The sequence below is a fragment of the Thermobia domestica genome, chromosome 12 (assembly GCF_964235325.1).
Source record: "Thermobia domestica chromosome 12, izTheDome1.hap1.1, whole genome shotgun sequence".
Lineage (NCBI taxonomy): Eukaryota > Metazoa > Arthropoda > Insecta > Zygentoma > Lepismatidae > Thermobia > Thermobia domestica.
In genome coordinates this window covers 115,681,786-115,697,614 of record NC_137465.1, presented here as the reverse complement: position 1 = coordinate 115,697,614, position 15,829 = coordinate 115,681,786, and the positions used below count along the sequence as shown (strand labels likewise).

The following is a 15,829-nucleotide window of genomic DNA, read 5'->3' as shown; positions in this document are numbered from 1 at the left end:
GACATTTGTTCGTACTTCGTGAACATAGTTATGGTTCAGATTGACAATAGGGAAAACAGCGACAATAGTTCTCAATTGGTAGTAACAAATGTGTATGTTACGAACTTCAAGCGCATAAGTTTTTATTGTTTTCTATGGAACCAAGTATATGTAGTGAATGATAAAATCAGTTCAGGCACTTGTAGTATCAATGGAAATAATGTTGGCGAAACATCATGGCGCAAACACGTTGAAATTTGTCAAAATAGTAAGCTGCAGTACACTTTGAGTAAATCCGTTAAGAAGTATAAATATTGGTCACAGCGTGGTAAGCATACGTACGGTAAGAAACAAAAATTGAGTAAACTAAAACGAAAAGAAAAAGTACGCACAGAATTTTGCGATCTTTTGAGAAAATTTCAAGATTTGTCCGTAGGAATGTTAAGAAAACCCAATGTAAGCACAAAGGCAATTATATGGTGGCAAGTAGTAATAAAAAGGGTAATGTAATCACTCCAGAGAAACCACGATTAGAAAATGTAAGCGAAAAGCGAAGTGAAAAGTCAAAATCTAGTAAGCCTTGTAAGTCGTTCCAAAAGTAAAAAGTCAATGGGAAGGGAAACAATATGCTGAAATTAGTTGTGAAGAATCATGATGGTGTCCGTGAAAAATTTAAAAATCAGGTGAAAAAACCGCGTAGTAACAAAACGTTGAAAATTCAAAACAAATGCGAGAAAAAGGCAAAAGCCAGGTTAGTCAAACGAACTTGTGCTAGATGGCCCGAATATCCGGTGACAGTACCTACGCGTATTCACACAGGGAAAATGAAAAACCAGGTTGATCACAAAAGTAAATTCAATGTTTCATACAAAATCAGGCAGAAATTTTTCCGTAACAAAAATTTGAAAGGAAATAAGTGCAGTAAACTTAATTACAAAATACGTGGAAATCGTAAGTTAGTGAAGCAATGTGGTAAGTCGAAAGTTAAAATTTCTGCCAATATGCAAATTGATGTCATTACTGATGAAAGGTTATACGCGTATGGAAAGCCAGTGTTTAATAAAGTGAATATTTGTTGCAGAAAACACACAGGCAATTGCGAAGATACGTTTATTAAATGTTTTGGAATAAAATTCAAAATTCCTGTTGCAATCGAAAAACCAAGAGTAGGAATAGGATAAAAATGTATGTTTGCAATAACCGGACTGTGTACATTTTAGAAATTTGACCTTAGCAATGCTTAAAATTTCCGAAAGTTACAAAAAGACAAAGAATACATAATAATGATAATAAATAAAATTTCTCTTTTAAACTGTGTAAAAAATTAAGGAAATGAGTAAATTGTTAGATCCTTTAACTGGTAAATCAATTGGCTCACATTCTGTAGATCGACTTAAGGTGTGGAAACCTACGAAACAAACTCGAAAGATTTGGTTAGATTTAGCTGTGAAACATAGTTCTCAGAAATATCATGATATTTCAAGCGAATTTAAAAATTCAGATTTAGAAAGTAGTGTTGAAACTGTTCTTTGCAACGCATTAACCACTATACCAGTATGTTTATCTAAAAAGGTTCAATCAAGAAGTAATGATCAACGAATACACAAAATTTTGGAAAAATTGTTGGAAGTTGACAAATATTTGAACTTTCTATACTGTAAAAATCTGTGTTCATCCGATGTGTTGGAATTAGCATTGGTAAATTTACAAAATCGTTATGTGTTATTGAACGAGAGAGTTCAAGGAATGTAAAAAAAAAAGTTGTTTCATATGATATAAGCAGGCATCTGTGATCAGCTATGCGACTTCCAGATGGCCGTTGATGTTTTCTTTTCCAAAGTAATGGAAAAACTAGCAAAGATATATACCAAGTCATTGAGATGAGGTTCCTCCCCTTTTATATTTTGGGTAATGTAACATTTCTTTAACGCTCGGAGTAAGCAATTTTGGTAAATCCCATTCTTTATTATTTTGAATTTTTAACCTTGTATTCTATATTCCGGCCTCATCTCGGGGTGGAAAACAAATAACTCATTGTGGGTAGGTATCTTCGAAATTTAGCCAGGCAGGCCTTGTCGAGTGGTCAGAGAGAATCATAACTGAATTATTACGTTGTAAAAATTTAGCTGTGAATCTTAAAGGCGCCGATAAATTTTATTAAATCTCGACAAAAACGCATATTGTTCAATACTGTGTGAAGATAAAGTTTTTAATATGTAATATGTTATGAAAATGTATTTACTAATGAGAGAATTCATTTCATATATTCGTGTTATCGTATTATTGCATTATGTTTGAAAATTAACTCGTAAGTTGATATATTGTTGTTTAAATGTCGTATTTTAAACGTTTGAATAATGAAAATAATACATTCTTAATTGTTTCATAAATTTATTTAATAAATGTGCCATTTTTATTGTTTGTCGTTTGCACAACATGTAGGCTACATTTCCTGATAATTTTGTTTTCATATACAGTTTGTATTTCATTTGTATTTCTTTATGTCATATAGGTTCATAAGCTTCTCATGTATTCTTGTTTGAAATAAATGTTAAAATGTTAAAAGAAAATACATTATTAAAAGTTATTTTGCAAATTAGTTATAAGTAAGTATATACGTATAAAAGAGTTATTTTTGCATTTTATGTGTCATCCTTTTCAAAATATTGAAAATTTGGTATATCCAGTGTAGTATAACAAGGATGTTTAGTGTAAGATGTAATAACACGAGTCAGATACTTACAAAGAAAAAAAAAGAAGGTTGAAATTTTACGTAATGGTGTAAGAAATATATTAGTTATTTGATGTGAATAAATAGAATATGAAAACTACATATATATGATATGAAATGAAAATATAATAGATAACATGTTATTCCATTTGTTTTAAAACATTGTGCTATGAGCAAAAATATAATCTTATACTTACACAAAAAAGCCCATTTAAAGTGAATAGCGCATAAAAATAAAAGAGCCCATTTACCTTTGAGTAAAGTGCGAGTGAACCATCGTAAATCAAATATTAATAGTGCAAAAAAAGGAAGAGGAGTAGTAACCGGAAAAATAAACTTTTGGGAAGAGGATAATTTCAAGATTCCAGGATTCTGATAATCTTCAAAGATCATCGTCCCTTGCGCGCGCCATATATGAGCGTGTGCACCCCCTCACTCCCATTCCATTTTTAGTTTTCCCAGTTACTATTGGCTGATGTGGAATTAGGCTCCATGGATTATACGTCGACGCAAACTTTGTTGGTTTTATCCTTTTCAATGAGTTGGCAGTACTGTGAATGGTGACTTGTATCTTTTGTTCATCGTTTTGTTCGTCGAATGAGACGTGGTTGTGACTTTATAAGAAAATTATCCCTTGAAATCTAGTTTAATCGAAGAATATGTTTACTATTTTTAATACTTTAAATATATAATTCTAATGGTGAATACATTTAACACTTTTCGATATATATATATTTCTTGTAAAAAACATTTCGTATAGATATTAAAATGTCTCTCGGTCATCACAAGCGCAAGCATACAGACGCTAGAAAGAGAAGGCGCGAGAACTATTATGCGAATGCACGCTATCAAAAAGAAATGATGTGAACAACTTACCAACGAAATCCATCGATAATTTGGTCATCTTTTATGTTCTTGTGCTAAAATATGTATCAGTGAATTGTGGAACGTGTGTTATTTCGTTACCTACGTAAGTTAATGTGAATTTCAACGAAAATGCATTAAAACAACTTAACTTGTCTGAGATTAAGGAAAACCACGTTGTCTCAGTTCCTTGCAAATGTTGCTATTCAAGAACAAATACCAAATCTATTATTGAATTTTACTTATATTCGTGATAAAGTAATGTAGGTAAGACAAGGGATAAATTTACTTCTTAGATTGTTAATCAGTGGCACCATAAGTAAGTTCACGGTCGATTACCCAGCCGGACAATGGAAATTGGAGCTAATTAAGAAAGTCTAAAATCCCTTCAAAAATGGGAAGAAGAATCTAAAAGGATTGCCCTCCAAAATATCCGCTGACCCCCCCTCCTTCTGAAATCTCCAAAACCGAAGTGTTGTGTGAATTAGTGTTCAGTGAGCAATATGTGCAACGTAATTATGTCTCTTGTTACGCAATGAGCCGGCTTCGTCGACATAGCATATAATTCTGAATTAATTTTTCGAAATTCTTTTTTTTTATTTTTTCATTCTCCAATAAAAATTCATGGGCTTAAATTTAATATGTTAAAATGATAAAAAGAAAAATCTAAAATACAAAACTTCAAAAGATATCAATAAAATTCATATTAATCAAAATACAGAAGTAAGTATGTATGTTACATCTATAATGTTTGTGCTTAAGTAAATCAGTTTCATATATGTATTTTATTTTCAGTTGTTTCATACCAGTTTCATACGCAAATCACTACTGGAACGGTAAGAATATTTTACTTGGTGTTGTTGAAATTGTGTGGATGCGAAGTGGGTGTGTCACTGAGGGTGGGTACGCGCATATATCAGCTTGGATCGAACCCATCTTAACTGGTGATCCGGTGCAATTTCTCCCACAATCTCTAACCACTACTATACAGAAAAGAGTTTCACATTCCGTTCCATCCGTCAGACCCACTATAAATGAAAATCTTTAGTGTCCGAATGAAAGAATCATACCCAGTGGGGTCACCAGATAGGCGTACCAGACAAGACACGAACCCTACCGGTCATACCTGGAAGCAAGGAAAGTCGTTGATTTGGGATTTTAATTGCTCAGACACTTATGCACCCTCCAATCTAGAATTTTCATCGACCAAAGCAAGACTTATCACTGCACGAAGAGCAAAAGAAAAAATAAATAAATAGTTAATCTCCTAGATAAGTATTGGCTTATTGCAATAGCAATTGAATCTAGTGGATCCTGGGATCAAGAGGGCGCAAAATTTATTAACGAAATAGGCAAGCGTATATCCATTAAATCAGGAGACTCTCGAGCTAAATCTTTTCTAATTCAACGCATTAGCATGGCCATTCAACGAGGTAACGTAGCCGCTATTATGGGCACGTTACCCACTGGTTAAGAACTAGAAGAGATTTTTCTTTTATAATTTCTGACGGCGTCTAGTACACTAAGAACATTGGAATTTGGAAATAAAGTTAGAGAGATCTAGAATACATTTGAATCCCAAATCTTCTGGGAATTAATTGTTACATTACTAATATTATTGAACAATTCTAACCTACATACAGGGTTTTTATAAAGTCTAAACGGATTTAATTTTGCTTATAATTTTCATAAAAATGCTTATAATGAAATAAAATAAAGTGCAAACGGTAGCGGAAGGATTAAATTTTTAGTTGGCAACACTGTTAGATAAGCGGCAACTCTGAACACGTTGAGAGAGGGAGAGGGAGGGCAAGGGTCAGTTTCTTACCAAATTCCATCCATTGTTGTTTTCATTGTTGTTTCAATGTTGACTGTTAAAAGTAAGTTGTAAGCTGTATTGGTGTGTGTGTCTTTTAAAGAAATAAATAAATGAAAAACTCCTCTGAGAAGACTATTTTTTTTACCGTATGAAAGATGGCGTCGGTGAAAGAGAAAGCGCAATGTGTTCTGTGGTACGCAGAGCTAAAATCACCAATTCTGGTGTGTCGAAAGTTCACCAAAGAGTTCAATAATCCGGCACCGACTGAGAGTGCAATCCGAAAGTGGCATGCTAAGTTCTTGGAGACAGGAAGCGTCCTGGACCGTCCTCGAAGTGGGGGGCCGCCAACATCGCCTGCAACAGTGAGCAGGGTAAGGGAAAGCATCATCAACAGCCCACAGAAGTCGATTCCTAGACGGTCCATGGAACTCGGAATTCCACAGACAACCGTGTTTAAGATAGCCAAGAAGACGATCAAGGCCAAAGGTTACAAAATCAAGATAGTCCAGGATCTGCATGATGAATATTTGGACATCCGGTTCAACTTCTGTGACGCCATGCTCAAGCAGTTGGAACATGGCGGCATTCTCCTTTCAGCCATCATGTTCTCAGATGAGGCAACCTTCCATGTCTCCGGGAAGGTTAACCGACACAACTGTCGCGTTTGAGGCACGGAAAAGCCAAAGGAATTTGAGACACATGAGAGAGATAGCCCTAAAGTGAACGTTTGGTGCGCTGTGTCCTATGATCATCTGATTGTACCGTTCTTTTTTGAAGAGGAGACCGTGAATGGAGATTCGTACTGGATATGTTGCAGAAATACCTCATTCCGGAACTGGAGGCACGTGGAATCCAGAACGACATCATGTTCCAACAGGACGGGGCACCCCTCACTATGCAATCAAGGTGAGACAGTTCCTTGACGAGAAATTCCCTAACCGATGGATTGGCCGCGGTGGCCCGACCGCTTGGCTGCCAAGATCACCCGACCTTACCCCCTGGGACTTCTGGCTTTGGGGTCATGAGAAAACGGAAGTTTATGCAAAGAAGCCAAGTGGTTTGGAGAACTTAAAGGACAAAATCAAGGCGTCTGTGGCTGGCATTTCGGATCAAACACGGCGGAACGCTGTGAGTGGATTCCAGCGCCGCCTACGCGAATGTGTGGACGTAAATGGCGCCCAGTTGGAGGTGTGGCGGTGAATGAACTGAGCTGGTGCAGATTACAGGTAAAAATTTAATCCTTCTGCTACCGTTTGCACTTTATTTGATTTCAATATGAGCATTTTTATGTAAATTATAAGCGAATTAAATCCGTCCATACTTTATGAAAACCCTGTATATTAAAATTGTAACGTATATTAACCATGTTAACAAATTAGAAAAATATAAGTAATGATTATTATTTAAAATTAACTCCAAACAATATTCTAACAAATTTTACTCTTTTTTCTGTATTCTTTGTTATGTAACAACACTAATAAAAAAATTAGATGCAATTCTACGTTAAACTTTCAATCACATATTTACATAAATCATCCAAACTTTTCCAGTTCTACGATTTATTATTTAAAACAGCCAATACTTCAACTTAATATTTATATTAAAATCTCCTCCTGAGACCCGAGCATTTATTTCTCAAGAACTTTTGACGAAATTTTGTATATTAGGTAACAATAGACCCAATAGTACATATTCAAAAAACATTTTGTCATATTGCTTTCCTATTGATCGGTAATGGGTCGAATTGTATGCAGTACTTTGGGTCTCAAATTGCTATGTATTACATACAATACACAAGGAAAATTGTATATTTCCCTTCGTAATATAAGCATAAATATGTAAATCATTAAACTTGAAATTTACTTCCCCATGTTTTTACTTTCTGAGAAATTATTCAATAAATGTACCTGGATCAGATGCGTCCATAACCTCAATTGTCTTCTTCCCGTCTTCAGCAGAATCCCGTCTACGTAAAAACAAAAACCAGCTGCCTTTTCTGCAGTAATTTCGACACTTCCCGAACACAATAACCGAGATTCGGGCATGTTTTTAAATATTCATAGCCATGACGGGCGTTCAAAAAAGTATTGTATGTAATACGCAGGGTCTCAGGAGGTTCTTGTTCTTGTAACCTCATATAAAGGTTGTACATAGGGGGAGACGCGGCACCATAGTAGTCCGCTATGGCCCGGAAATTGCTGAAAAAAAAAAATAAAAAATGATAAATCTCTACTAAAGTCATTGCTTAATGTACATTTGTAACTCGTTTCATCCAGTAAAAACCTTGAAGAAGATACATGTTGCGTGCACTGAAGACGAGTCCTCAAGAGAATAGTTGAACTTAGATAACTATGTTAGTAATGATCTTGAAAATTATCCTAGTGGGGAGATGATAAATGTCAAATGGATTTCGGACAATTCTCTGGTGAGAGTGATGCATAACAGGACATATAAATCATAAAGATTGTCGAGCAATATCGTTTCCACTGAGGATTGAGTCAGTTTCTTCTTCTTCTTCTTCTTATTATTATTATTATTATTATTATCACTACCACTATTATTATTATTATTCATTGGTGGTCTTGCCTTTTGTATTTTGATAAGCTTTAGAAGTCAAATTGAGAAGAAAAAAAAAATCACAGGCGAAGTCAATATGTCACTCAGGAGGTTATAACGTCTATTTTTTTAGATCTTAGTTACTTTCTTTTTTTGTATATTAGAATTTTATGGTGCAGAATTGTACATTTTTCGCCAATACTTGTAATGATTGTACGTAGCTTTGACAACATTACGTTGAAACTTCAGAATAAAATTAAAAACATAATTTACTCATGATTATTGTAAAGAAATAAAAACGTTGAATAATTATATTGCCATCTAGGACTTTGCAATGCCATCATGAGACGTGGGGCATTACAAGGTTATTTCTAGAGGATTCAAGTTGCACTTTCTTTGTTGAGAAAGAGCCCAATGGGAGAATTCGCTGAAGTTAAAGATGTGAAATTTGGTACATAAATACACATTTCAGGGTCTGCGAAAACTCCACTTTTAGAGGGGAAAGGAGGGGTTCAATTTCAATAATATTAAGAAATCCCACTGTTTATATTCAGAAAATGCTTAGTGTAAGTTGGAAATGCGAAATTCGGTATATAATCTCTTAAATAAAAATTCACATTTTTTTGCAGAATGTAAAATTAAAAAAATAATAAAAATAAAAAAATAAAAAAACTGTACGTGAAATCGGTACAGAATATTATGCACCTACATGCTACCCCTGCATTTTCAAAAATTGTGTTTAGATAGAACACTGATTAGTGGCATGTGAGAACACGCGCGCCGAGAACGGCGAATGGCGCACCCACAAGATTTTTAGTTTGCCTAGAAACAAAATAAATATTTCTCACTTGCCATTATCAAAAATAATAAGCGAATAAAATATTGAGATAGAAATTAAAATTTCTAAACTCTAAAACATAATTGTTTGTTTCAGATGTGTTTGTGTAGAGGCAACCAAGCAACATATTTAATAAGTTAGTCATTTTGTAGTTTATGTTTACAACAAAATCCTTGCACAGTTCCTTCTTCAATGTCGTTAAAATTATTTGCTTTTATGAAGATTTTTTTTAATTTTAATTTGTATGAATGCGGTATTTCTTTAAAACAACGAGTTGATAATATGATTGCCTCTTGCAATAATTGTGCATCATGTAAGTTGTTTAAAGTGTACAACTAATGTTACAATTATAGGTATATAAGTTGAAAATATTCATTAAAATAGCTTATCCTTAAACTTAGACCCGAGTTTGAACCCGTTTTTTTTTCTTTCGTTAATTCAACGGTGTTACCGATTGAGCTAGGGCAGCCCCTACTTATTCTTATAGTAAAGGTATATTTTACTTTATCACAGCACAGCCCTTTATGACAGTATTCATAAAGGGTTTTAACTGAAAGGAAATCAATCAAAAAATATCGAGACTCCCCTGAAATCATATACACGCCCTGCCATTGATATGCACCCACATACATTTGGGAAATTCGGCAACGTTGCGTGAGAGTGTGCACGAAGAACTATACAGACGACAGTTAATCACACGGGTAATGACTGCGTCTAGAGATCGCTTTAAAAGGACACATCTCCTAAAGCAACCTTGCTTTGATTGAGAGAAACGTGTGTTTGCTTCAGGATGTCAGACAGACTTATATACGTAGTGGACGTAAGAAGATGCGTTGAGGAAACGTGTGTCGGCGCTCGACCAATTGTGATGTATCCAAGTAATGAAGTGATAATACTCCATTGAACAATGCATAACCATATTAGAAATTATTACGTTTTGTGGTACTTAAATTTAGGGAAACAGGAATTTCTCTGATATCTGTAAATGTCGCTACCTAGGCAATTGCCTGTATAATGAAGCGCTCGAATAATTGCATAAGTATGGCATGCAGTTTGGAGTTGTTGGTGAACTATAATAATAATAATAATAATAATAATAATAATAATAATAATAATAATAATAATAATAATAATAATAATAATAATAATAATAATAATAATAAATGTATTAAATGTCAGCATTGGCTTTCTATATTAACGGGAAAATAATAATAAGAATAGTTAAAGCTTTTACTGAAACTCGATCCTATGGAGTACTAGCTGAATTCCACTTTCTTTGCATGGGGGAGAATAGATTTATGGAGAACAACAGATAACGTGAACTTGGGTCAATTCATACGAAGTGGTTCAGATATGGTTGCTCGACCATCTCCGAAAATTATAAAAATTTAAGTGTGATGAACCTTGTGTATGAGAAGGTCAATAACATCATTCACGTTGTCGTATGTGCAAGTGTTCCTAAATGGCGGCCATCTTTCTTGTCGGTACAATACAGTGCCAATTTTTGCATTTGCAAGCGTTTACGAAAATTACAGTTGCTCAGTAAGTACGAATCAGACGAACACCAAACAAAAATGAATGTTTACAGGAGGGACTGAGGTACACGGAGAATATAAACTTTTGCTTCTAAATAAATATGCAGGGTTGCAAACCAATACATAAAATCACCAAAAAACTACAGAAAATTACACTTTTAAAAAAGCTGTATTTTGGAATAACATAAAGTGGGAGCTTCATAAGTTTTGTGCTGAATACTATTGCATGTAGAAATATTCACGGCTATAATACTACTGTCACCGAAAATTTATGGCTGTCCGAAAGTTGAAGTTTGTGATTTTGATGCCATTTTTGGGGCGTAATATCTCAGGAGGGCAAATTGCTGTTTATGCCACAAAGTAATTCTGTATGTGAATAAACTATTGCAAAAAAATCATGACTGATATTACACATAGAAAAAAGTGAGGACATGGTAAAAACGCGAAGACACATGCGTGATGATGGTTGAAGCCAGGTAAAATTTAAATGTTTGAATATGTTTCATGCTAGATCTCAAACTATGCATGGTGCAGCAATTAGGTCCGCTTTTATTCGTGTTCAGCTGTGTAAAAGCTTGCGAGTGGCGTTTGTTTCATAGTTCTAGCTCCATCATCATTGCCACGTCTATATGGTAAGGGGATTAACTCCTTGGACCCACGACACCCATCGCCGAACTGGACCGCAGTGTTAAGGCATTTAATGTATCAGCAAAGTATCATTGAAATCCAATCACAGTTACGGAAGTTAATATGTTCACAGTGTTGCGTTATATAGGATAGACTGGTCTTTGACTAGCTGGGGACACCGCCCCCAGACCCCCGCGTTTTCTCGGTCTACGGCCTCAAACCTCTAAAACCTACAATTCTACCAAATTTCAAGTATCTTTTCGTATTTCAACCCTCTAAAAAGATAAGATTTTATATCACAAAGAAACACCCACTTAAATAACATCACCTCAATGTGAGTTAGTCCTGGAAGTCTACAACCATGCCAAATTTCATCATTCTAATCTGCCGGAAGTGCCTAAACATTTTGGGGTTAGAAGATGTCCCATATAAATAACACTGGGAAGACTTTTCAGTTCCCCATGAAACCCCTCTACGGTTGAACTTTTGTATTTTTGGTGATTTACTTAAGTAACGCTAACAGAAACGTACAAGTATATCGCATTTCAAGTTTTTATTCCAATTCCAAGTACCTAAAATATGAGATTTTAAGTCCAAAAAAGGGCTCATTTAAGTAGCATAGAGAATTTCTTTATTCCCCTTTAGATCCCCTAAAAATTAAAAATATTAACTTTTGGCAATTTTCCTGGTACTTGAAACCTACAATCATGTTAAATGTCAAGCCAACCGGAAGTACCCCTTTATTTTATGTCAGTTCATGTAGTTTTATATATAGTTAAGATGGATGTAACGCAACCTTTTGAACATATTCATTTCCGTAACTGGGATTAGATTTTAATGTCATTTTGTTCAGGCATGTAGCCAAGGTAGGTCCGGGGGGTCCGGACCCCCTCTTCGAAACCAGAAACGAAAAAATTAAGGAAGGATGAAACAGGAAGAAACGAGAAAAAGAAGAATGAGCGTTACAAATAAAACGTTACAGCAAGCTTTTGGTTACTCTTTCTTATGAGGAGACTTGTATTACTTGCAATACATGGTGGCGAATGAGCAGGATATCGTGAAAAAATCAGGGAATTTGAAATTTCTAGTAAAGTTACGGAATTCTCAGAATTTGTGCTACTAGTCAGGGAAATTTCAAGCTTTCGAAAACATAGTGCCGTTCTGTAACAGTGTGGACATTTTTTTATCATAATTTTTCGTCATCGCTTTTGTGCAGTATTAAACATATTATTTCAGAAATAATTTTCTACTGCTTCTTTAACCTGCCATTTGGAACAGACAGTAGTTGACGGAATAATGAAAACAAAAAAGTTATGTGGAAAGAAAATTCTGTTAACGTTTGATTCAGCAGAAAATGGAACGCAGATATATTTTACAAGACATTATTGAATATGTACTTTTTATAATAGTTGACGTCATAATGAAAAGGAAATTGTTACATTTGAATGAACAAAGGAGGGAACGTAAATATTGTAAAATATTTTTCATTACTTTCTTTCAATTCTTTTACTCGAGCTTTCTTCATAGTTTATTATTAAAATACTAACATATCTTCATTTTATTGTCCTAATAAACCAATATATGTTGCCAATAAAAGTGTTTAGATTGATCGAACTCCTGGTATGATAAACACAGTATTTCATGTTACGCCCCCTCCCCGATTACGAAATCCTGGCTAAACGAACCAATAAATTTTGTCAGTAAAATAGTTTAGAATGATCGGGGCACTAGTGTGATGGCCACAGTATTTCATGTCACGAACCCTCTCCCCTTTACGAAATCCTGGCTACGTGCCTGCTTTGTTGACACATTAAGTACCTTAATACCGCGGTCCAGTTCGACGATGGGTGTTATGGGTGCAAGGGGGAGCTAACCTCCTTACCTTTAGACGGGCAATGATCATGGAGCTAGAAATATGGAACAAACACCACTCACAATCTTTTGCACAGTTGAACACGAACAAAAGTGGACCTAATTGCTGCACCATGCATAGTTTTTGAGATCTAGCATGAAACATAATCCAAACATTTAAAATTTTCGGGGATACGACCATCGTTACGAACATGTTTCTTCGAATTTTTACCGTGTCCTCACTTCTTTTATCCATGTAATATCCTTTTTTTTTTTTTTTTTTTTTTTTGCAATAGTTTATTCACATACAAAATTACTTTGTGGCATAAACAGCAATTTTTAGCATTTTGCCCTCCTGAAATATTATGCCCCCAAAATGGTATCAAAATCACAAACTTCAACTTTCGGACACAATCTTCAGTGACAGTAGTATTATAGCCGTGGATATTTCTGCAGACTCTTTACATGCACTAGTATTCAGCACAAAATTTATGAAGCTCCCACTTTATGTCATTCCAAAATACAGCTCTTTTAAAAGTGTAATTTTCTGTAGTTTTTTGGTGATTTCATGTATTGGTTTGCAGCTCTGCATATTTATTTAGACACAAAAGTTTACATTCTCCGTGTACCACATTGGTGTTCGTCTGATTCGTACGTCCTGAGCAACTGTAATTTTCGTAAACGCTTGCAAATGCAAAAATTGGCATTCCACAGACAACAAAGATGGCCGCTATTTAGGAGCACTTGCACATACGACAATGTGAATGATGTTACTTTCTCATACACATGGTTCATCACACTCAAATTTTTATAATTTTCGGAGAGGGTCGAGCAACCATTTTCACCATTTTTGGACCACTTCAGATGGATTGACCCACTTTGGACATTTTATTTTTCAACCCTTCTCACTCTTCATGCTGATGGGCGCTGAACTCGAGCTTAAACAGAATTGGGAGTGTCACTATTTATATCAGTAACTTCTAAAGGTATGAACTGGAGACTAATATTAATTGTTTTCGGGACACGTCCCCCCATCGCTCTTCCTCCCTCTTGCCGATAGGCCAGTGTTCTCTCATGTACCAAAAATAATCAAATAGGTGTAGCGATCTAGGATGCCGTAAAACATCGTCGCATTCATTTTTATTTATATAGACAGGCATTCAAAGATTGAGGAAATAAAATCTGTACTCAGTGGCGTATTTACGATTTTGTTTCGGGGTGGCTTTGCCTAAAATTTGAAAATTCTGCAAGATATTTCATATACTTTACTATAGTAAGTAATATTTCGGGGGGGGGGGGGCTTAAGCCCGGAAGCCTCCCTCTAAATACGTCACTGCCTGTACTAATATGAGGATAAAGATGATTGCTTGAGCAAGGTAAATAATACAGATATACATCAACATCAATAATTGTATCTCTTCGAAATATTTTTTTATATTTCTACAAGTAAATTTACAGTCGCAAATACAATACTTGAGAAATTCAATATTATTTTTAATTCTATTATAATAATGCTAGCTGTTGCACCCGAGCCTTCGACCCATTGTATACTTTAGGTTTTTCTCTTTTATCTTTGATAACTACAGTTGTAATCATAGAGTAAATATTTCTATCGAATCGAACTCGGGACCACGTACATCAAGAACAAGCGCTATCCATTAGAGCAATATGAAGTGCTTTATCCTCATGCAAGCTGACTGTGACCGAGAATGGTAACATGATGTTCAAGCTGCAGGTAAAAGCAGACGATGGAAGTAAATTACAACTGCCGCCGGTAGAGGCGCCTGGGTCAATTTTGTTGCATTGTGGGGAATAGATAAATTTCCATTAGTTATATAGGAAATGGTGCATCAGTATGCATCAGTATGATCAAGTTGTAATTGTATTTGAAAAGTCGCAGCCTTGGTAGCCAAGTCGGCTATTGTACTAAAAATTGTTAGAAGATAGATTAAAAATTGTAGAAATAAATAACGAATTTGTTTGCGCTGAAAAAAAAAAACGTGGTCACAACAGGATTCGTAGCCAAAATGACGCGGGTAGAAGTCGGATTTCACCCGTGTTAAACGATATGGTTTCATACTACAGGTTAAAATCGTGCTTAATTAAAAGCTCTACCTAATTTTCACATTAAACTTCTTCTTCTTCTGTTTACCCTCCAATCAAGATGCGGTTTCAAAAATATTAATGGCAAATGTAAATATCATTATAGCCCCAGGTATATACGTTATAGCTCTTTCCTTGATAATCAACAACAAAGTAAGGTAATAATATACATGAGAACCCCCTGATCTGCGTTTCTTCTGTGTTCTATTACCACTTCTACATGAAATACCATAAATTTTCTACGTCGTGCAATAGTAAGAAGTATCCATGTGCACAAGACATGCGATATGCGTTAAATTCCCCCCCCCCGCACACACATAGTCATAGATAAAGTACAAGGGCACTACACATGCAGATATAAAGTACAGGTATTCTTTTTTATTTTCGTATCAGTCGATAAGTAAATAAAAGTCTCTTTGTTACCCCCTTTGTAAGTTCGTACATACTCAATGAATAATCCCTAAAAGTATGAGCGTCCTGCTTCTTCGGGAACTGATGCAGCTTCATGTATACCATATCCCAAAGGAAGTTCATATTCAGTTTCATTACTAATCATTTTGAAATAATTAAAATCGAAAGGATACGGTTTAAGTTGCAATTAAATTGTCATCAATATATTAGTGTCGAAATACACAAATATTAGTTCCCAATAAATTAATACAATTTTTAAGATGCAATTAAATCGGCAAATTGCCTGCACATTAGTAACATCAACAAGTATTAGCGTCAAACATGCAGACTGCATGTGCCCGGGAGGAGGGGGGGCGAGCGGGGCGACGGCCCCGTGCAATGGAGTAAGGAGGCACAAAATTCGGGAGAAAAAGGAAAAAAGAGAGTGGCAAAATTACTTGGAATATATATATGGAGGCGTAGTCGTATACCCTCGCCCCGGGCACTGATTTTCCACGACACGGCACTGTGCATAG

At 35.2% G+C, this 15,829-nt stretch overlaps 1 protein-coding gene across 2 annotated transcripts in view; it reads right to left on the bottom strand.

Annotated features, from left to right (window-relative positions):
* The window catches only part of LOC145666596 (cytochrome b5-related protein-like), a 113,208-nt gene that overhangs the window by 80,613 nt on the left and 16,766 nt on the right, over positions 1 to 15,829 (bottom strand). Inside the window, exon 1 of one of the 2 annotated variants that reach the window (XM_081733997.1) lies at positions 7,301 to 7,344. The exons of the other annotated variant lie outside the window; for it this stretch is intronic. Coding sequence (XP_081590123.1) covers positions 7,301 to 7,319 — 19 coding nt within the window. The 5' untranslated portion in view covers positions 7,320 to 7,344. Of the gene's footprint in view, positions 1 to 7,300; positions 7,345 to 15,829 lie in introns of those variants that run through there. 2 annotated transcript variants of the gene reach the window in all.